Consider the following 21,584-nt stretch of genomic DNA (forward strand, 5'->3'; position numbering starts at 1 on the left):
ATAGACGGTATCATACTGGCTGCAGTTTTTGTGCTTCACTTGTTTCTTTGCATGATGCTTTTGAGATGGATTCTTGTTGCATGTGTAAAAGTTTGTTTCTTTTTATTACTGAGTAGTGATCCATTATATGGATATACTGCAAGTTATTTGTTCACCTGTTGATGGACATTTGGGTTGTTTCAAGTTCCGGTCTATTGTGATTAAAGCTTTTATGAACATTCAAGTAAAAGTCTTTTTGTGAATGAATATTTTCATTTCTTGTAAGTAAATGCCTAGGAGTGGGATTGATGAGTGTTTAGTAAGGTTATGTTTATAAGAAGCTGCCAAACCGTCATCAGTACTGTTACGAGAGTTCCAGTTGTTCTTGCTGTTCATCCTTAGCCACTTGGTGGTGGTAGTCATTTTAGTGGATGTTTGGTGGTATTTCATTATGGTTTTAATTTGTTTTTGCCGAATGCCTAATGATGTAGGCATCTTTTCATGTGGTTCTAGGCTATTTATAGATCTCCTTTTTTAATGTTTCTAGTTAAATCCTTTGCCTAATTTTTATTGTTTTGTGTCTTACTAACTTTTCTAAGTTCTTTAATACTCAGCATGTGATTCTTTTATCAAATATATGTATTGCTAATATTTTTTTCCAAGTGTATGGTTTGCCTTTTCATTTTTTTAGTGTGTTTTTTGAGAGCAAATATTTTAAATTTTAATCAAGTCTAATTTTTCAACTTTTTCATTTATGGTTCTGTACTTTTTGAGACCTGTAAGAATTTTTGCCTACCACAGAGCCACAGAGATTTACTCGTGTGTTTCTCTAGACTGTTACAGCTTTAGCTGTTATATTTAGGCCTATAATCCACTCTGAGGTAATTTTGTGTATAGTGTGAGATAGATCATTACTCACATATGGATATTCAGCTGTTCCAGCACCATTTATGAAGAGACTTCTCTTCCCCCGGTTAATTGCTCTGCATCTTATTGAAAATCAGTTAACCATATACACGTATGTCTATTTTTGGATTCCCAATTCTATTCCATTGATTTATACATTTATCATTTTGTTAGTAGCACATTGTCTTCATTACAGCAGCTTTTTAGTAAGTCTTTAAAAGAGATAATTTAAAGTTCTCCAACTTTGTTCTTTTAAAAAATTGCTTAGCTGTTTTAATTTATTTGCATTTCCATATAAATTTCACCCTTATCAGTTTCCTAAAAAAAAAAAGATGCTGGGATTTTGAATCTTTGAATCTATAGATCAGTTTGGAGAGAATTGACGTCATAACATTGTCTTCAGTCCTTGAACATGGTTCTGCATCTCTGTTTATTTAGGTCTTTAATTTCCGTAAGTGGTATTTTATAGTTTTCAGTATACAAATACAAGAATGCTCTTGTAATTGGAATTGTAGTTTTATTTCATTTTTGTTTTTTTTTTAAATTGGCACCTGAGCTAACAACTGTTGCCAATCTTTTTTTTTTTCTTCTTATTTTCTCTCCAAATCCCCCCAGTACATAGTTGTATACCCTAGTGGTGGGTCCTTCTAGTTGTGGCACGTGGGATGCTGCCTTAACATGGCGTAATAAGCAGTGCCACGTCTGCGTCCAGGATCCAAACCAACGAAATCCTGGGCCGCCAAAGTAGAGTGCACAGACTTAACCACTCGACCACGGGGCCGGCCCTTATTTCATTTTTCAGTTGTTCGTTCGTACATAGAAATGTAATTGATTTTTGTATATAGACTTTGTATCCTGCAGCCTTAATTAATTTACTTATTCTATTAATGCCCTTTTTTGGGTGGATTCATTAGGATTTTCTACATACATGATCATGTTTGTGGATAGAAACAGTTTTACAGCTTCCTTTCCAATCTGTATGCCTTTTGCTCCTTTTTCTTGCCTCGGTGCAATGCCTAAGTCTTCCGGAACAATGTTGAGTAAAAGTGGCAAGAATGGATCCTCACCGTGTTCTCAATTTTAGAGGGAAAGTGTTCACTCTTACACCATTACGTATGATATTAGTTGTAGATTTTTCATAGATGCTCATAATCAGGTTGAAGAAATTCCTTTCTATTCTTAGTTCACTGAGAGTTTTCATCACGAATTGGTAAATTTGTCAAATGCTTTTTCCTTATCTGTTGAGATAGTTGTATTCTTTCTTTTTTTAGTATGTTAGTGTATTTTAATGCATTTTTCCTTAAATGTTAAACCAACCTCACATTCTTGGTATTATCCTCATTTGGTCATTATGTTATTTGTTTTTTATATATTGCTGGACTCAATTTGGTAAAACATTGTTAAGCATTTTTGTGTCTTTGTTAATGATGGATATTGGTTTTAGTTTTCTTAGATATTTTTTGTCTGTTTCTGGTGCCAGGATAATGTGGACCTCAAAGAAATTGAGAGGTATTTTCTCCTATAATGTTGAAATATTTATATAGAATTGGTCTTATTTCTTTTAAATTGTTTCAGAAACCTAGAGCTTAGACAGGAAAACTACAAGGTGATCCTGGAACATTTTATTGTGGCAGAAAGCAAACAAGTTCTGAAGGACTAATGATAACATGTCAGAAGGACACAAGAGCTGACTTCAAGGGACTCCAGTTGGCCAAATTCAGGGCATTTTGAGCATCAGAAAGGAATAATAATAGTAATCAATTGTATTGGGAGAAAAATTCGTGAGTCTATAGTGATACTCAAACATGAAAAGGGTAGAAGGAAATGAAAATGGCATTACCAAAAAACATCATGTAGTAAATGTACAAGGAATGATTGAATTATAAAAGCATTTTACAACCACCAGTGTAATAATTGCTTCAAGCAGAAATCATCAGTGGATGTTAAAATCATTGTTGAAAAGGCTGTCGGACAGATGCACACTCTCTCACTGTTCTCCCTACAGATTACTTATTATTTACAAAAGGAAAAGGACATCTTTTTGATGGAAAGATATGGTGTATACTACATTAACCAAGTGGTCCTTTCTTTCCATTTCTCCCACTACTCCAATTTAGCATCACCAGTAATGTCAGACAGATTGACATATCTGTGTATTAATGAGATGCACAATGTCATCGATGTATTATTCTTGCCAAAAATGTTTAATCTGAATCTAAGCTTGGGGAAAGAGTAAAGCAAATCAAGATTTTGGGAGATTGTGTAAAACACTAGGTCTTGATTTTTAAAAAATATGTCATGAAAGATAAAATTTGAAGAGACTATCCTGATTTAAAGGAGACTAAAGAAACATTACAACCAACTGTAATGCATGATTCTTGATTGGATTCTGGACTACAGGAAAAACTGGACACTTTTGGATGGACAGTTGAGGAAACTTAAATATGGACTACGTATTTTTTAATATTGTGTCAACATGAAACTACTTATATGTGATAATAGAATTGTGATTATGTCTAGGAATGTCCTTATCCTTAGAGGATATATGCTGAAGTATTTACTGGGAAATACTGTGATATCTGTAGCCTACTTTCAAATGCTTTGGCAAAAAAAAAAAGTGAATATTTGTAGGGAGAGCAAAAGAGGAAGGGAGAATGTGTTAAAATAAATATGACAGTATATCATTCTTTTAGTTTTTCTTAGGTTGAAGTTTTCGACAGTGAAAGATTTGGCAGAAAATGTTTTCCTATTTGCGAGTCAAGGCCACAGTCTTTACCATGTGGCTGAAAGCAGTTGGTTCTACAAGCATGCCTCCTGGTTCCCTACCCCTTTTCAAAGCACAGACACAGATGACCTTGAGTCTTAGCTTATTGAAAATAGACCCTCCATGGGGCCAGCCCCGTGGCCAAATGGTTAACTTTGTGGGCTCTGCTTCGGCGGTCCAGGGTGTCACTGGTTCAGATCCTGGGATCGGACATGGCACCGCTCATCAGGCCACGCTGATGAGCCACGTCCCACATAGTACAGCCAGAGGCACTCACAACTAGAATATACAGCTATGTACTGGGGCCTTTGGGGAGGAGAAGAAGGGGGGAGAAAAAGATTGGCAACAGTTATTAGCTCAGGTGCCAATCTTTAAAAAAAAGAAAAAAGAAAATAGACCCTACAGCATCGGCTCCTTTCTCTTAACCTCAGTTTGTGTCTCTTCACCCACATGTTTGTTTATTTCACTCTTTAGAAAGAGCATTTCCAAGGCTAACCCTTCACCTCTTCTCTTGAGTCTTTCAGGCAACTACTTTATAGTCTGGCTTCTGCTCTGTCACTCAGAAACCTGTCTCAGGACCTACCAATGACTTCCAGTTGGCTGAATCTGGTGGCTTATTTAAAGTCGTTAAAGTCTTTGCCGCCCCTTCCCGCCATCCTCTCCGTGTGATAGCCTTTGACACTGTTGAACCCTCGTCTTGGCCTTCATGACACATGCTGTGCTTTTCTGTTCCTCTTTCGCAGAAACCTCTACTGTCAGTAGCACTACTGCTGCCTCAGGGAGGTTCTGCCCTTATGAAAGCCCTTCAGCTCTCTCCCACTTCTTCCTTACTGGCTTTTTAAGGCCTGGAGCTTCAGTTTTCATCTCTCTATGTGTGTCTTCAACTGTGACCTCTTTGCCCAAGCTCAGAGACTGTTCTGGGACTGCCTGCATCAGCATTTTCACTTGCATATTCCATTGTTGTCTCAAATCCTGTATGTCTGGAGTTGAATTAATCTTTTTCCTTTCTTCATACTCCCCTCCAAATCTGGTCATCCATACCTGGCTTCAGTTGAAAAGGCATTGAAATCACCAACCTCCAAAGCTTGTGTGTATCACTATAAAAAATCAAGATCCCAGGCTCACTCCCCGAGAATATGGTTCGGTAGGTTTAGAAGTAGGCTCAGAATCCCCATTTTACTGAGGGCCAATGTAATTTGATGCAGGGATCCAAGGACTGCACTTTGAGAACTGCTGTTTTAATGATCACTTTAAGGGTTGGTTATTTTTCTAGTTCATCATTGGATTCCTCTACCTTCAAGAAGCCAATCTTCTTGAGAGACCCCCTCTGTGTATGAAAGATTGTTGACAGGCCGCCTGAGCTTGAACTTTAGAAAAACAGACTTAGCTCCCATCTTGACCCTGCCGTTTGCCTGCTGTGTGACGTTGGGCAAGTTACTAAAAAAATGGGGAAAACAGCACATAACTTCCAGGGCTTAGTATGTGGTGTGGCGCAGCCTCTGCTTTCCTTTCCAACCTCTTCTCTAGTTCCTCCCAGTGCTCCTTAAATTTCAGACCTACTAAATGACTGTTATTTTCTGAGAGAACCATAATTTCTCATACCTCTAATTCCTTTGCGCTGTTGTACTTTCTGGTAGGAATACACACCTATCTGACTCTCACTTGTCTTTCATATTAACCACTAACTACTTGGAGGCATCTGCAGACTCTCGTGGTTGAACTTGGTGGTGCCCATGCTCTGGGAGCCCCCAGTACTTGACTTACTTGCCTGTGCCCATCTTAGTCTGTGAGCTCCCTGAGGACAGGCAGTGTCCAGCCCTAGTCCCCAGCATAGTGCCTGTGCACAGTAGCTTCCTGTTAAAAGTTTTCTTGTTTGTTTTTTAAAAGTAATTTACCAGAGTACCTACTATGACATCAGCTAATTGTATTTTGGAGGCCTAGTTTTGAAATTTTCTTCCTGACCTGTTTGTCAACATACTTGGCAGCCATGCTAACAGGCAGGAAACTTTCTAGCACATTTTCAAAACAGAAAATGTATGTCCTTTTGGAGTAGAAATTTTAGCACTTGAACAGGTTTTTTTCTAATGTCTGAAGAGGTAACTTGTTTCTTTTTTTAAGTTTAGGTTTGTAATTGACTCACCCCACAATGAGATCATAAAGTAAACTTGCCCCTCCCTATCCTATGCTTCTGTTTATAGCCAGTGGTTAGTGCCAAAAATGGTGTCCCTCGAGCTTTGCAGCAGACTAGGATGGACTAGAGTAAAGTCAGATTTGTGTTAGTTGCTAGAGGGGGAAAAATATTATAATTACATTTTTGTATTTATGTAATCAAATAACATAAAGTAAGTAAATAAATTGTAAAATAATAAATCAAAATTCACAGTAATGCTAAAATTGGTGTGTAAATAAAACGTTAAGTACTGGGACACAATAGGATTTTTGGTTTTTTGGTTTTTGTTGGTTTGGAAGCTGCCAAATTGGTGTCTTTTAATTTTTTTTTTCTCTTTGTCAAAAATCTCACATTGGTTCAAACATCTAATTTCATTTTTAAATTAATGCTGTTAGACAATATTTTTAGCTTAAAATTTATGTCAGAGGTGGGGAATAAACTATTAAAGACTGAGAGTGAATAAAATTGTTGAACCATGCATTTACAAAAGTCATGTTTAATAGTAAGAAAAAAAATTCTAGTTTGCATTCTTAGCGAAGAAAGAAAATATTCTTAAATTCTTCTAATTATAACACTTTTTCAATTTGGCATCATTTATCTATTTTCACCCTGAATACTACAATGCCCAAGAAAATTTTCTAAACTTCTCCAGAAGTTTTATTTTCTTTTACCCCTTAGGGAGTATGACTTAACTGTTATTTGTAAGAGTTTGTTGAAAGAAACTTGAAATTTTAATTTGCACCCAAAGATCAATAGGAGATCAATACCACATGAGTTAAAACAAAGAATAGAATTTTTAAAAAAGGGTTATCTATCTAATCAACCAATTATGTGATGGAGCATTGTAATTATTTCACATTTGTACTTAGAACAAACAAAATAAATTGGTTCTAAGATATTAAAATATTTGGCTTTTTTTTGCTATGGGTGTCCAATTACTCTAGCTCCTGTTGCTGAAAAGGCCAGCTTTCTTCCCATGAACCTTTGTCAGAATCAGGCATATTTGTATGGGTCTGTGTCTGGGTTCTGCGTTCTATCCCGTGCATCTGTGTGTATCGCTCCGCCAGTACCACACGGCCTCGAGTACTCTAGCTATATAGGAAGCCTTACTATTGGGTAGAGTAATTCCTTCCATTTTATTCTTATTTCTCAAGATTCTTTTAGCTATTTTAGGGAGTGTGTCCTCCTATGTAAATTTTAGAGTAAGCTTGTCTATGTCTATGAAACACCTTGCTGAAATATTGATAGGAATTGATTAAACCTGTATATTAATTTGTGGAGAATTGATATTTATACTGTATTGAGTGCTCCAGTCCACAAATATGTGTTTTCATTTATTTAAGTATTTTTTTTAAATCAGCATTTTGTAGTTTTTAGCATCTAGATCCTGTACGTATTTTGTTAAGTGTATGCCTAAATATTTTTTTGGATTGATTGTAAATGGTGTTTTGTTTTTAATTTTGGTTTCCACGTGTTCATTGTTAGTATATAGAAATGTTATTGATTCTTGTATGTTGATATATCCTGCTACTTTGCTGAACTCACTTTTTTTAGGAGTTTTGGCGTTTTTCATGGATTCCTTTGGGTTTTGTATGTAAACTCTAGAGTCATCTGCAAATAGGCATGGTTTTATTCTTCCTTCCTGATCTGAATACATTTTATCTTTCTTATTGCAGTGGCTAGAATTTTGAATACTTTGCTGAATAAGAGTTATGAAAGTAATATCCTCACATTTTTCCCAGTTTAGAGGGAAACCATTCTGTGAAGTATGTTAGCAATAGTTTTTTGCAGATGCTCATTATCCAGTGGAGGGAATTCCATTCTGTTCTTAGTTTGCTGAGAATTTATATCATGAATGGGTGTTGGATTTTTTTTGAGGGGAGAGAGGGATGAGGAAGATTGGCCCTAAGGTAATATCCATTGGCAGTCTTCCTCTTTTTGCTTGAGGAAGATTGTCCCTTAGCTGGCATCCATTGCCAGTCTTCCTCTTATCTTTTTTTTTTCCTGCTTGAAGAAGATTTGCCCTGAATTAACATCTGTGCCAGTCTTCCTCTATTTTGTATGTGGTATGCCTCCACAGCATGGCTGATGAGTGCAATAGGTCCGATCTGGGGATCCAAACCCACCATCCTGGGCCACCGAAACCCAGCACACAGAACTTTAACCACTTGGCTACGGGCCAGCCAGGGCCTGTTTTAAAAAAAAGTTTTTGTTCTGTTTTTGTGTGACTTTGATATCAGGGTAATACTAGCCTCATCAAGTGAGTTGGGAAGTACTTCATCTTCTTTTTTCTGGAATAGATTATGTAAAATTCGTGCTAATTCTTCTTTAAATATTAAAGAAGATAAAATTCTCCAGTAAAGCCATTTGTGCCTGAGGATTTCTTTTTTGGGGGATCTTTCTTTTGACAAATTCATTGTTTTTATGGCTCTAGATGTATGCTGGCCATCTGTTTCATCTTGACTGAGCTTTGGTATTTTGTGGTTTTTGATGAATTGGTCCATTTTTTCCTAAGTTGTCGAATTTATGAGCATGAAGTTGTTCATAGTATTCTCTTATTAATCTTTTAAGGCCTGCAGCAATTATAGTGCTCTCCCCTGCTTCATTCCTGGTATTGGTGATTTGTGTCTTCTCTCTTGTTTGTGTATCAGTCGTGCTAGAGCTTTGTCAATTATGTTGATTTTTTTCCCAAAGAACCAGCTTTTGGTTTCATTTTTCTGTTATTTTCCTGTTTTCAATTTCATTGATTTCTGCTCTTATTTTTGTTGTATAGCCTTCCTTCTACTTGCTTTGGGCTTATTTTGCTCTTCTTTTTTAAAGGAATTCTTTTTAAAGAGCTTCCATCTTGTTTTATTTATGTTGTTTTTTGAGTATATTGCTTTTGTATATTTTTCTTAGTGTTGCTCTGTGCATTACAGTATACATATGTAACTTACCACAGCCTGCTGATAGCAATGTTTTACCACTTCGCAATTTTAAAACCTTGCTTTCATTAAGATTCCGTTGCCCTCCCCACTTTTTAAAATATAATTTTCTGAGGTATTTCCTCTCCATACACTGAACACAACAGATGTTACTATAATTTTCTTTCAGCCATCAAGTATGATTTAAGAAACTTGTCAGAGACCCCCAGTCTTCTTTTGTCATTTCCTTTCCTTTGAGGGAGCTTCCTTTAGCTATCTTTAGAGGTGAGCAGGGTAGTGACAGAGTTTTTCATTTCCTTTCATCTGATAATGTCTATATTTCTCCTCCTTTCCTGAAGGATGTTTTCGCTCGATATAGAATTCACAATTGACAGTTCTTGTATTTCAGCACTTAAGAAATGTTGTGCCACGTCCCTCCTGATTTCAGATGAGCAATCCACTGCCGTTGGAATTGGTTTTCTGCTAGAGGTAATGCGTCATTTCTCTTAGGTTACTTTTAAGACTTTTTGTCTTTCGCTTTCAGAAATTTAATTGTGATATGTCTTGGCATAGACTTCTTTGGGTTTGTCCTGTGTAGGATTTGCTTTGTAGGTTTATATCTTTCACCAAATTTGGGAAATTTTTGTTCATATAGAATTTTATTTTCAATGCTTTAACCTTCAGTTCTATCTATAACTTCTGTTTCTCTGCTGAGTTTTTGTATTTTTTCATTTTTCTTAAGGGAATTTGTAACTGCTTATTGAAACAGTATTATGGTGATGGCTTTAAAACCTCTGTCGGTTCCAACATTGGATTCATCTTGCTTTTTGCTTCAGTTGATTGTCTTTTCTCATTCAAGTTGTGTGTTCTTAGTATATAATGAGTGACTTTCTGTTGTGTTCAGAGATGTTGTCTGTTATGTTAGGAGACTATGGGTCAATTTAAATCTTTTATTTTAGCAGGCATTTACTTTTTCAGGTTTAGTGGGATACGATGGCTTACGATCCCTGCTTCTCCCATCTAAGTACAACTAAATACCTTGGAAGCAGTTTAACAGATGGTCATTAGAAGATTCTAAAAGGCAGAAGGAAGGTGGACTAACTGGGATTCCAGAACTTAAGAATGACACCACGATGGGTTCCCTGTGTTTCCTTTTTATTTTCCATATATCCCAGAGTGGAGGGGCCTACAACTTGGAATCGCCAATAGACATAGACAGAAGAACAGAAATAACCTGCCCTTTCTGACCGTAGGACCAGCAGAGACTTAATAGTGAGATGTTTACCCAGTGGCATCGACAGGCCTGGTCTGCCTGCAGCAGTAGCCCCGGCAGAGAGAGAGTGGGAAGCTCTCCAATAGGATGGCCAGAGAACAGGCCGGGATAAGTGCTATCCGCCCAAGGGTCTGCCATTTCCTCCGCCCAGTCACCTAATCCTACCACGTAGCCTAAGGAAGTGCCTTCCACCCCTTCGTGCTGCACCAGAAGGCATCCAGTGGGGGCTCTGGCGGAGCTGAGAGAACGAAGCAGACAAGTATAGCATCACAAAGGCTTGTTACAAAACTAAACTATCTTTGAAACTACAGACCACAAAAGTAGACCAGAACCTACACACTAAACCCAAATGAGGCCATGTTTTTCTAACCACTTTAGATCATTAATTTTACCTCATCAAAGGGATTTTTGCTGTTTGAAATGTGTCCAGTGGTGCTTAAGGTGAGTCTTTGCCGTCAGTTGAGTTGGTTTATTCGGATCTCTTTGGTTTTGTGCTTCTTGGTCAGTCATTTTAACTTTAACATCTGCGACTCTGATAAATCCTAAAACTCCAGTGCAGATGTTCTCGAGGAAATGAGTTTATCTTGGTTTCTTGGCTCTATGCAGCCTCGCTGTATGCCCTCTACTGCAAATTTGGGCTGTTATGAGGTCATTTTTGCCTCAAAAAAACAAAAACAAAAACAAAGCCTACTATCCCCTCTTTGAATCTATTGGCTAAAATTTTAGTCATCTTAGCTTACAAGTGGACAACTGAGCAGTTTTTAATTCCATGGTGTAAAAAACTAGATTGGAATCTTGAGCTAATAAATCAGGTGGTAGTAAATACTGGGTTCTAGGAATCAGCAGGCTCATGCCCTAGTTCTGGCTCTGAACTCATTCAACTTCTGATTTCTAAGGTACTCTTAACCTTTAAAAAAAGAGTAGTCAGAATACTGTTTCTCCTAGGTCACTGAGCTTAACTGCTTCCCCAATTTGTTACCACCTGGTGGAGAATATCTTGTAAAGAGAGCCTTCCCTGATGCTCTTTACTGGAATGTGGAGGGGGTCTTGGGGGAGAAGGAAGTTTCGGGGCATGAGGATCATAGCATACTGGAGAGAAGGCAGCGATTACAAAGCCACAGAGGCATGTCTGGGAGAAGTCAGAGGGAGGGAGGGTGGGAAAGTCCATGAAATAGATAGTACTGCTACCCTCAAACTTTGACTAATTTTTTTTTATTGAAGCATAACTTATTTTGAGTAAAGTGCACACATCTTAAATACAAGGCTTTTTAAATGTTTACATATGTATATACTTGTGTAACTATCATCTAGATGAAAATGTAGAATATAAAGCTTTACCACTGTTTTTCATTGGGAAATCCTTTTTCCCATTCACCTGCTTTAATGCAATGGTTGAATATTGGCTTGATAGGCATTTATTTGTCTGTCTTACTTGTGCTGAAATTTTGGATATTTTGCAAGAAAGAAATTTAACTTAATGAGATTGATAGTCATCATCATCACATAACAGTTATGTATTTCTAAGGGGGAATATTTCAATATAATAAGCCCGTTGGGTGCATAGGTGCAAGAAATAAGACAGGATGGTTGTAGTTTTGGGGAAAAGCCTTCCTGTAGTTAATGTGAGGTAGTGATTTGGAATCCTTCAAAAGCTGTTGTATAAAAATAACCAAAGAAACAAGCCATGTACAGAGTATAGAAAGGAACATTGATTCTTTTTTTGGTGAGGAAGATTGTCCCTGAGCTAACATCTATTGCAAATCTTCCTCTTTTTGCTTGAGGAAGATTGGCCCTGAGCTAACATCTGTGCTAGTCTTCCTCTATTTTGTGTGTGGGACGCTGTCACAGCGTGGCTTGATGAGCGGTGTGTAGGTGTGCACCCGGGATCCAAATCTGCGAACCCCAGGCCAGTGAAGCAGAGCGCATGAACTTAACCACTGTGCCACCAGGCTGGCCCCTAAATATTCACTTTTTAAAACAAGGTTTATTGAGATATAATTGACAGGCAATAAACTGTACACATTTAAAGCATACCATTTGAATTTTGACCCATGTGTACACTTGTGAAACTGTTACCACAATGAAGATAATGAACATATGCACCCTCCTAAAGTTTCTTTATGACCCTTTGTAATCTACTCCTCCTCCCACAACTCCAGGCAACCACTCTTCTGCCACTGTATATTCATGTGCATGCTCTAAACTTTTATATAAACAGAATCATATAGTATATACTCTTTTGTCATCTGCCTTCTTGTCCTAAACTTTTATATAAACAGAATCATATAGTATGTACTCTTGTTATCTGCTTTCTTTCATTCAGTCTAATTATTTGAGATTCATCCATGATGTTGCATGTTTCCATATTCTTTTTAATGCTGAGTAGTATTCCATTGTATGAATATACCACAATTTGTTCATCCATTCACTGATTGAAGGGAATTTTGGTTTTCTCTTTTGAGCTATTACAGATAAAACTGCTTATAATGTCCATGTACAAATCTTTGCACATATACCTAGGAATGGAGTTCTAGATCATATGGTAGATATATGTTTAACTTTTTCAGTAACTGCTAACTTGTTTTCCAAAGTGGTTGCACTATTTTACAGTCCTGTCAGCATTGTGTTAGAGTTCCAGCCCCTTCACATCCTTGCCAACACTGGTATGGTAAGAATTTTTTATTTTAGTCATTTCAGTGGGTATGTGTTGGTGTCTCATTGTATTTTTAATTTTCATTTCCCTAATGGCTAAGGAGCTTGAGCATCTTTTCATGTGCTTTTTTTCATGTGCCATTCATATTGTCTTTGCTTAAATGTTTGTTCAGTTTTTTGTGCATTTAAAAATTGCATTCTTTATTAGTAGTAGTTGCGAGAGTTCTTTACATATTCTGAATACAAATCCTTTGTCAGATAAATAAATGTTTGTTTCTGGTCTGTGGCTTGTATTTTTACTTCTGTAACAGTGTCTTTTGAAGAGTAAAAATTTTTTTTTTTTTTTTTAAGATTTTTATTTTTTCCTTTTTCTCCCCAAAGCCCCCTGGTACATAGTTGTATATTTCTCGTTGTGGGTTCCTCTAGTTGTGGTATGTGGGACGCTGCCTCAGCGTGGTTGATGAGCAGTGCCATGTCCGCGCCCAGGATTCGAACCAACGAAACACTGGGCCGCCTTCAGCGGAGCGCGAGAACTTAACCACTTGGCCACGGGGCCAGCCCCTGAAGAGTAAAAATTTTAATCAAGTCTAATTTATCTTTTTTTTTTCATAGTTCGTGATTTTTTTGTATCCTGCTTAAGAAATCTTTGCCAAACCCAAAGTCACTAAAATTTTCTCATATGTTGTTGTTTAGGAGTTTTAGAGCTTTAGCTCTTGCAGTAAGTTGTATTATTCATTTCAAGTTGATTTTTCTAAGTGTCAAGATTCTTGTTTTTTTCCTTTCCCGTTTGACTGTCCAGTTGTACCAACATATTTTATTGAAAAGATTGTTTTTCCTCTGATCGAATTGCCTTGGTACCTTTGTCAGAACTCATTGACCATATATGTGGGGGTCTTTTTCTGGAGTGTCTATTCTATTCCATTTATCTACTGCCTTTGTCAATATTACACTGGTTTGATTGTCTATTTTAAGTCTTAAAATCAGCCAGTATTGTCTTCCAATATTTATCTTAATCTCCAAAATTATTTTTAGTATTTTGGATCCTTTGCTTTTGCACATATTTTAGAATCATCTTGTAAATTTCTACCAAAAACTCTGAGATTTTGATTAGGATTGCATTGAATATCTACATCAATTTGGTGAGAATTGGTGTCTTAATATTGAGTCTTTTGATTCAAGAACACAGTGTATCTTTCCATTTATTTAGTTATTCTTTAATGTCTCCCGGCCACATTTAGTCACATATATCCCTTAGTATTTAATATATATTGATGCTATTGCAAGTGGTTTTTAATTTTAGTTTCAACTGTTCCTTGCTAGAATTAGAACTAAAATTAATTTTTGTATGTTGCCCTTGTATCTTGTCATTCTGTTAAATCTTATTTATTCTGGTAGAATTTTTGTAGATTTCTTAGGATTTTCTACATTGAAGATGATGATATCTGTGCATAAAAGGCAATTTTATTTTCTCTTTTCCAGTCTCCATGCTTTTCTTTTTCTTGCTGTCTTACATTGGCTAAGACTTTCAGTATGATGTTGAATAGGAATGGTGAGAGGGAACAGCTTCAACTTTGTTCTCACCTTTCACCATTTAGTGTGATGTTAGGCATGTCTTTTGTACGTGGCTTTTATCAACTTAAGGCAGTTCCTTTTGTTCCTACTTTGCCAAAATCTTTTTATCTTGGAAGGATGATGAATTTTGTCAAATGCTTTTCTTGCATCTTTTGAGATGATTGTCTTTTAGTCTTATAGGTTGGACTACATTATTATTTTTCTTGACTGTTAAACCAATACTGCATTCCTGGGATAAACCCCCTTTGGTTATGATGTATTTATCCTTTTTATACATTAGTGGATTTATTTGCTGAAATTTTTAATGAGAATTTTTACATCTGTAGTAATGAAGGTCATTGGTCTATAGTTTTTCTTTTCTTTTACTGTGTTTGTTTTTGGTATGAGAGTAATGCTGGCTTCACAAAATGAGTCAAGAAGTTTCTTCTCTTCTGTATTCTGGGGGAATTTGTGTTGAATTGGTATTGTCTTTCTTCTTTAATTACGTGGGAAAATTCATGAGTTAATCCATCTGGGCCTAGAGTTTTCTTCATGAGAAGATTTTTAACTGCAAAATAATTTCTTTTTTACATACAGGGCTATTCAGGTTAACTTTCTTCTTGACTCATCTTTGGCATTTTGAGTCTCTGAAGGAATTTGTCCATATCATAATCTGAATTGTTGACTATGTTAACAAAGTTGTTAATAACACTCCCTGTTAACCCTCTTAGATCTATAGCGAGTGTAGTCATGTTCAAGCTCCCATTTCTTATGTCTCTCACATGTGACTTCTCGCTACTCACAGTCTTTCTAGAGGTTTTATCAGTTTATTCATCTTCTCAAACAAAAAGCTTTTGATTTGATTTTTCTCTATTTTCTGCTGTCTATTTTACTGGTTTATATTCTTCATTATTTTTCTTCTATTTTAGGTTTAATTTGCTTTTCGTTTTCTAGTTTGTTTTTTTTTTTTAAAGATTTTATTTTTTCTTTTTCTCCCCAAAGCCCCCTGGTACACAGTTGCATATTTTTAGTTGTGAGTCCTTCTAGTTGTGACATGTGGGACACTGCCTCAACATGGCCCGATGAGCGGTGCCGTGTCCGCACCCAGGATCTGAACCAGCAAAACCCTGGGCTGCCGAAGCTGAGTGCACAAACTTAACCACTCGGTCATCACGGGGCTGGCCCATCTGGTTTCTTATATTAGTCACTTCTTTGGGCATGGGGGATAAAAACTATTGATAAGATATAGATGATTACTTACCTAATATTTAGAATGTGATGTATTTTATATATATCCAATGTAGATATATATATATCTCCATGGTATATCATAAAATATAATCACATATTAGAAACACACATGATAAAAATCTCTGCACAATAGCTGAGTCAGTGTGTCGTTTTAACTGATAGTTTTAAAGTGGCTATAGTACCACTGTAGTAACAGACACTTCAGTTTATTATTCTTGTCACAGTTAATGTGTGGCAGCAATAAGAATACCAGACACCTCTATAACTAGTATTTCCGACTTGGCATAATTAAGTAAGGGGATTTACTATGGCTTGATAGCAGGCTTTTTAAAAGAGTGAGTGTGTTTAACCATTCAAATTTTTATGTCTTGCATAAATGATTTTCTTTTTAGTAAACTTTTTATTTGGAATATATTCAATCTTTCAGAAAATCTCTAAGAAGCAAAATAGAATAAAAAACACTCACGTACCTTTACCCAGATTTACGTCTTGTTGACAGTTTGCCCCATTTGCTTCATCATTTGCTATTTGTTCTCCCCTTTCATGCACACTGAAAAATTAATTTCTATACATGAAAGAACTGTAAAGCTTAAAACTCTTCTGGAGTAGAGATTACATTCTGTCCCATAGTTATACAGTTTTTAAAATGCCATTTAGGGGCCAGCCTTGGTGGCCTAGTGGTTAAGTTCCATGTGCTCTGCTTCGGCGGCCTGGGCCTGGGTTCAGTTCCCAGGCGCAGACCTCCACCACTCATCAGTAGCTATTCTGTGGCAGTGACCCACATACAAAATAGAGGAAGATTGGCAACAGATTTTAGCTCAGGGCAAATTTCCTCCAGGGGGAAAGAAAAAAATGTCATTCAGGCAGCCTTTTAAGAAAAGATTTAGAGAATAGAGCATAAAACCATGCCGTATCTTTTTTTGTTGTTGATTTTTAAATATTGAAATATAATTCCCATATCATAAATTCACTCTTTAAAAGGGTACAGTTGAGTGGGGTTTTTTTAAGTCTATTCAAAGAACTGTACAACCATCACTACTTTCTAACTTCAAACCCCAAAAACTATCCTTTGTATATATTAGCAGTCACAACCCATTTCCTCCCAGCCACTAGGAGCTGTTAATTTACCTTTGTTTCTATGGATTTTCCCTTTCTGAACATTCATAGAAATGGAATCGTAAAATATGTGGTGCTTAGTCTCTGATGTCTTTGACTTAGCATTGTTTTCAAGGTTCATCTGTGTTGTAGCATGTATCAGTACTTCATTCTTTTTTTGTGACTGAGAAATATTCCATCATATGGATTCACCACATTTTGTTTATCATTCACCAGTCAGTGAACATTTGGGTTGTTTCTACTTTTGGGCTATTATAAATAATGCTGCTGTGTGTAAGTTTTTGTATGCACATGTTTTTAGTTCTCTTATGTATCTACATAAGGGTGGATTTACTATGTCTAGGTAACGCTATACAGTAGTCTCCTTATCCATGGGGGATACATTCCAAGACCCCAGTGGATGCCTGAAACTGCAGATAGTACAGAACCCTACATATACTATGTTTTTTCCTGTACATACATACCTATGATAAAACAATTTATAAATTAAGCACAGTAAGAGATTAGCAACAATAACTAATAATAAAATAAAACAATTCTAACAATATACTGTAATAAAAGCTACGTGAATGTAGTCTCCCACAATATCTTATTGTATTAAATGGGATTTTCCATTTAATGTTTTCAGACTGCAGGTAACTAAAACCGTGGATGGGGGCCTACTGTATTTACCCTTTTGAATAACTGTTTTCCAAAGTGGCTGGTCCATTTTTTACCCCCACCAGCAACTTATGGGTTAACCATTTTGCCACATCCTCACTAATACTTATTATTGTCTGTCTTTTTGATTATAGCCATCCTGGTATGTGTGTCAAAGTGGTGTCTTGTTTTGGATTTGATTTGCATTTCTCTGAAGACTGATCTTTAGCATGTTTTCATGTGTTTATTGGGTATTTGTATATATTCTTTGGCGAAATATTTATTCAGATCTCTTGTCTATTTTTTATTGGAATATTTCTTTTTTTTATTGAGTTATAAGAGTTCTCTTTCTGTATTCTATGTACATATCCCTTAACAGATATATCATTTGCAAAAATCTTCTTTCAATTTGTGGGTTGTCTTTTCACTTTGTTGGTAGTGCCCTTTGAAGCACAAAGGTTTTAATTCTAATAAAGTACAATTTATCACTGTTTTTCTTTGATTGCTTAGCTATCCTAGCTGAGAAACATTGCCTAATCCAAGGTTACAAAGATTTCTACTTTTCTTTGTTTTTTTTAAGAGGGGCACCTGAGCTAACATCTGTTGCCAATCTTTTTTTTCTTTACTCCTCCTTCTCCCCAAAGTCTCCCAGTACATAGTTGTATATTCTAGTTGTAGGTCCTTCTGGTTGTGCTATGTGGGATGCTGCCTCAGCATGGCTTGATGAGCAGTGCCATGTCCGCACCCAGGATCCAAACCCATGAAACCCTGGGCCAGCAAAGCGGAGCGCGTGAACTTGGCCATGGGGCCAGCCCCCACACCTGTAAGAGTTTTATAGCTTTAGCTCTTACACCAAGGTCTTTGATCCGTTTTGAGTTAGCCTTTGCATATAGTGTGAAGTAGCATCCAGCTTCATTCCTTTGCACGCATATATCCAGTTGTTCCAACACCATTTCTTAAAAAGACTATCGCTTCCTCCTTGAATTGTCTTGGCACTCCTGTTGAAAATCAGTTGACTATACAGGTGAGGGTTCCTTTCTGGGCTCTCAGTTCTGTTCTGTTGAGTTATATACATCTACCTTTATTCCTTTACCACACTGTCTTGATTAGGGTAGCTTTGTGTAGTAAGTTTTGAAATTGGGAAGTGTAAGTCCTCCACTATGTTATTTTTTCAAGATTGTTTTGGCTGTTATAGGTCTTTGTATTTTCTTAAGAATTTTAGGATCAATTTGTCAATTTGGCAAAAAAGCAAAGTGGGATTTTGATAAGGAGTACCTTAAATCTAAGGTCAATTTGGGGAGTATTGCAACCTTAATATTGTTAAATATTCTCGCATATAAACACCAGATGTCTTTCCATTTATTTAGGTCTTCTTTAATTTTTTTCAGTGATGCTTTGTAGTTTAAAATCTACTAGTCTTACACTTGGTCATGATGTATAAGCCTCTGCAAATGTTGCTGGATGTGGTTTTCTTGTATTTTATTTAGTACTGGATATCCGTATTCATAAGGGAGATTGGTTTGTAGTTTCCTTTTATTGTGATGGCATTACCTGATTTGGTATCAGAGTATAAGGCCTCATAGAATATGTTGGAAACTGTTTCCTCCTCTGTTATTTTTGGGAAGAATTTGTGAAGCACTAGTGTTAATTTTTTAACCATTTGGTAGAATTCATCCATGAAACCATCCGTCCCTAGGCTTTTCTTTGTGGGAAGATTTTTGATTACTGATTCAGTCTCTTGTTATAGCTCTATTCAGATTTTCTGTTTCTCTTCAGTTAATTCCAGTAGTTTGTGTCTTTCTGGTTATTTGTCCATTTCATCTAGGCTATGTAATTTGTTTCTGTACAGTTGTTCCTAGTGATTCTCCTATAATCTCTTTTACTTCTGTAAGGTTGGTAGGTCTTTGTATTTCTGTAAGTTCAGCAGTAATGTTCCATGTTTCATTCATGAATTTTTTCTGGGTCAACCTAGCTAAGGATTTGTCAATTTTGTTGATCTTTTCAAAGAACGAAATTTTTGTTTCATTAATTTTCTCTGTTGTTTTCCTGTTCTCAGTTTTATTTATTTTCACTCTCACTTGTATTATTTCCTTCTTCCTACTTGCTTTTAGTTTGCTCTTCTTTCTCCACTTTCTTAAAATGATAGGTTATTAATTTAAGATCTTTTTTTTAGTATAGGCATGTACAACTCAAATTTTTTTTGTAAGCACTGCTTTCACTGTATCTCATAAGTTATGGTCTTTTGTGGTTTTCTTTTCATTTTAAAATGTTTTCTCATTTTTCTTCTGATTTCTTATTTGACACATGGGTTATTTAGGATTGCATTTTTTAATTCCACATATTTTTTGAGTTTCCCAAATTTCCCCCCTTATTGATTTCTAATTTTAGTCCATGGTGGCTGGAGAACACACTTTGTATGACTTCAGTCCCTTTAAAGCTATTGGAAATGTGTTATGGCCTAACACGTGTTCTTTCCTGGAAAATGTTCCATGTGCACTTGAGAAGAATGTGTATTCTGTTGTTGAAGTGTTCTACAGATGTCTTTTAGGTCTTACTGGTTTCTAGTGTTGTTTATGTTTCATTGTTATTTCCTTGTTGATCTTTTGTCTAGTTTTTCTACTAATTTTTGAAAGTGGGGTATTGAATTCTCCAAGTATTTTTGTTGAATTTCTTATTTCTCCTTTCACTTCCGTTCGTTTTTGTCTCATGTATTTTGGAGCTCACTTGTTAGGTGCTTGTATGTTTATAACTGTTTATCTTCTTGATAGATTGATCCCTTTAACATTATAAAATGTCTTTTTTTCTCTAGTAACATTGTTTTTAAGTCATTTTTTTTAACGATTGCCCTGAGGATTATAATTAACAACCTAGTTTATAATAGTCTGGTTCAGATTCATACCACCTGTTCTTCAGATATTCTTCCTGCTCCCTTTTCTCACTCCTCTTCGGGGACACCACTTGTGTGTATGTTGGTACTCTTGATGGTGTCTCGTGGGTCACTGAGGCTTTGTTCATTTTTCTTCATTCTTATTTCTTTCTGTTCCTCAGACCAGATAATCTCAACCTATTTTCAGGTTCACTGATTCTTCCTTCCACTTGGTGAAATATGACCCTGAGTCCCTCTGATGAATTTTGTTTTTCATTTATTGTACTTTTTATGTCCAGATTTCTATTTGTTTTGTTTTTCGTTTTCTTGGGGGTTTTTTGCTGAGGAAGATTCACCCTGAGCTGACATCTGTTGCCAGTCTTCCTCTTTTTGCTTGAAGAAGATTTGCTTTGAGCTAACATCTGTGCCAATCTTCCTCTATTTTGTATGTTGGATGCCTCCATAGCGTGGCCGCCAGCAGGTGGTGTAAGTCCGTGCCCAGGATCTGAACCCCCAAACCTGGGCCTCTGAAGCAGAGCATGCTGAACTCAACCACTAGGCCACCAGGCTGGCTCCCGTTTTGTTTTTCTAATTTCTTTCTCTTTATTGATATTTTCTATATGGTGATACATCATTCTTATACTTTCCTTTAGTTTATTGCACATGGTACTCATACTTCAAGTAGCTTATTTAATGTTTTTGCCTAGTAAGTCCTATGTCTGGACTTGCTCAGGGACAGTTTTTATTCTTGCATTTCTTTCCTGTGTATGGGCCATATTTTGTTGTTTCTTTACATTTCTTATAGTACTTCATTAAAAACTGGGGAACTTCAATTATTGTACTTTATTTGGTTCTTTTTATAAATTCCTTTGCACTTTTAATGTGAGAAGAAAATCAGTTAGGTATATATTACATCTTTCAGATAAGAAGATTAGTGAGGGAAGAAATAAAGTTTCAGTCGTAAAATTTACAGATAGAAGGGATCCATACAAACCTAATCCAGAATGTTTAAAAATTTTTGTTCCTGAGCCTTTTGCTGAAATAATCTTGAGCAAGTATAACTATAAAAGACAGATTAATATCATTAATAATGATTAATTCTAAAATAATCCCATTATTTTAACAAATACATATATATTTTTTCTTTTCTCTTTTTTTTCATTTGTTTTGTGAGGAAGATTTGCCCTGAGCTAACATCTTTGCCAGTTTTCCTCTATTTTGTATGTTGGGTGCCTCCACAGCATGACTGATGAGTGGAGTAGGTCCGCACCCGGGGTCTGAACCCATGATCCTGGGCCACCAAAGTGGAGAACACAGAACTTTAACCACTTAGCCACAGGGCCAACCCCAACTGATGTTTCTTATCTTTCATTTTTCAGACTTTGTGCTAGGCATCGATGACAAACAAGCAAATCAGAAGCTAGTCACAGATTGTGGTAAGAGTTAAAATTGGACATATGATAGAGGATAGCAGGGAGCTGCTTGGAGCACTCATGGAAGGCCACTTAGGCTAG

General features: G+C 36.3%; 1 protein-coding gene across 5 annotated transcripts in view; it reads left to right on the forward strand.

Annotated features, from left to right (window-relative positions):
- The window catches only part of TMEM131 (transmembrane protein 131), a 224,564-nt gene that overhangs the window by 30,302 nt on the left and 172,678 nt on the right, over positions 1 to 21,584 (forward strand). For 3 of the 5 annotated variants that reach the window (XM_070572090.1, XM_070572091.1, XM_070572094.1), the window contains one exon: positions 21,450 to 21,506. The exons of the other annotated variants lie outside the window; for them this stretch is intronic. In XM_070572090.1, coding sequence (XP_070428191.1) covers positions 21,450 to 21,506 — 57 coding nt within the window. Of the gene's footprint in view, positions 1 to 21,449; positions 21,507 to 21,584 lie in introns of those variants that run through there. 5 annotated transcript variants of the gene reach the window in all.

This window comes from Equus przewalskii, chromosome 14 (assembly GCF_037783145.1).
Source record: "Equus przewalskii isolate Varuska chromosome 14, EquPr2, whole genome shotgun sequence".
NCBI lineage: Eukaryota > Metazoa > Chordata > Mammalia > Perissodactyla > Equidae > Equus > Equus przewalskii.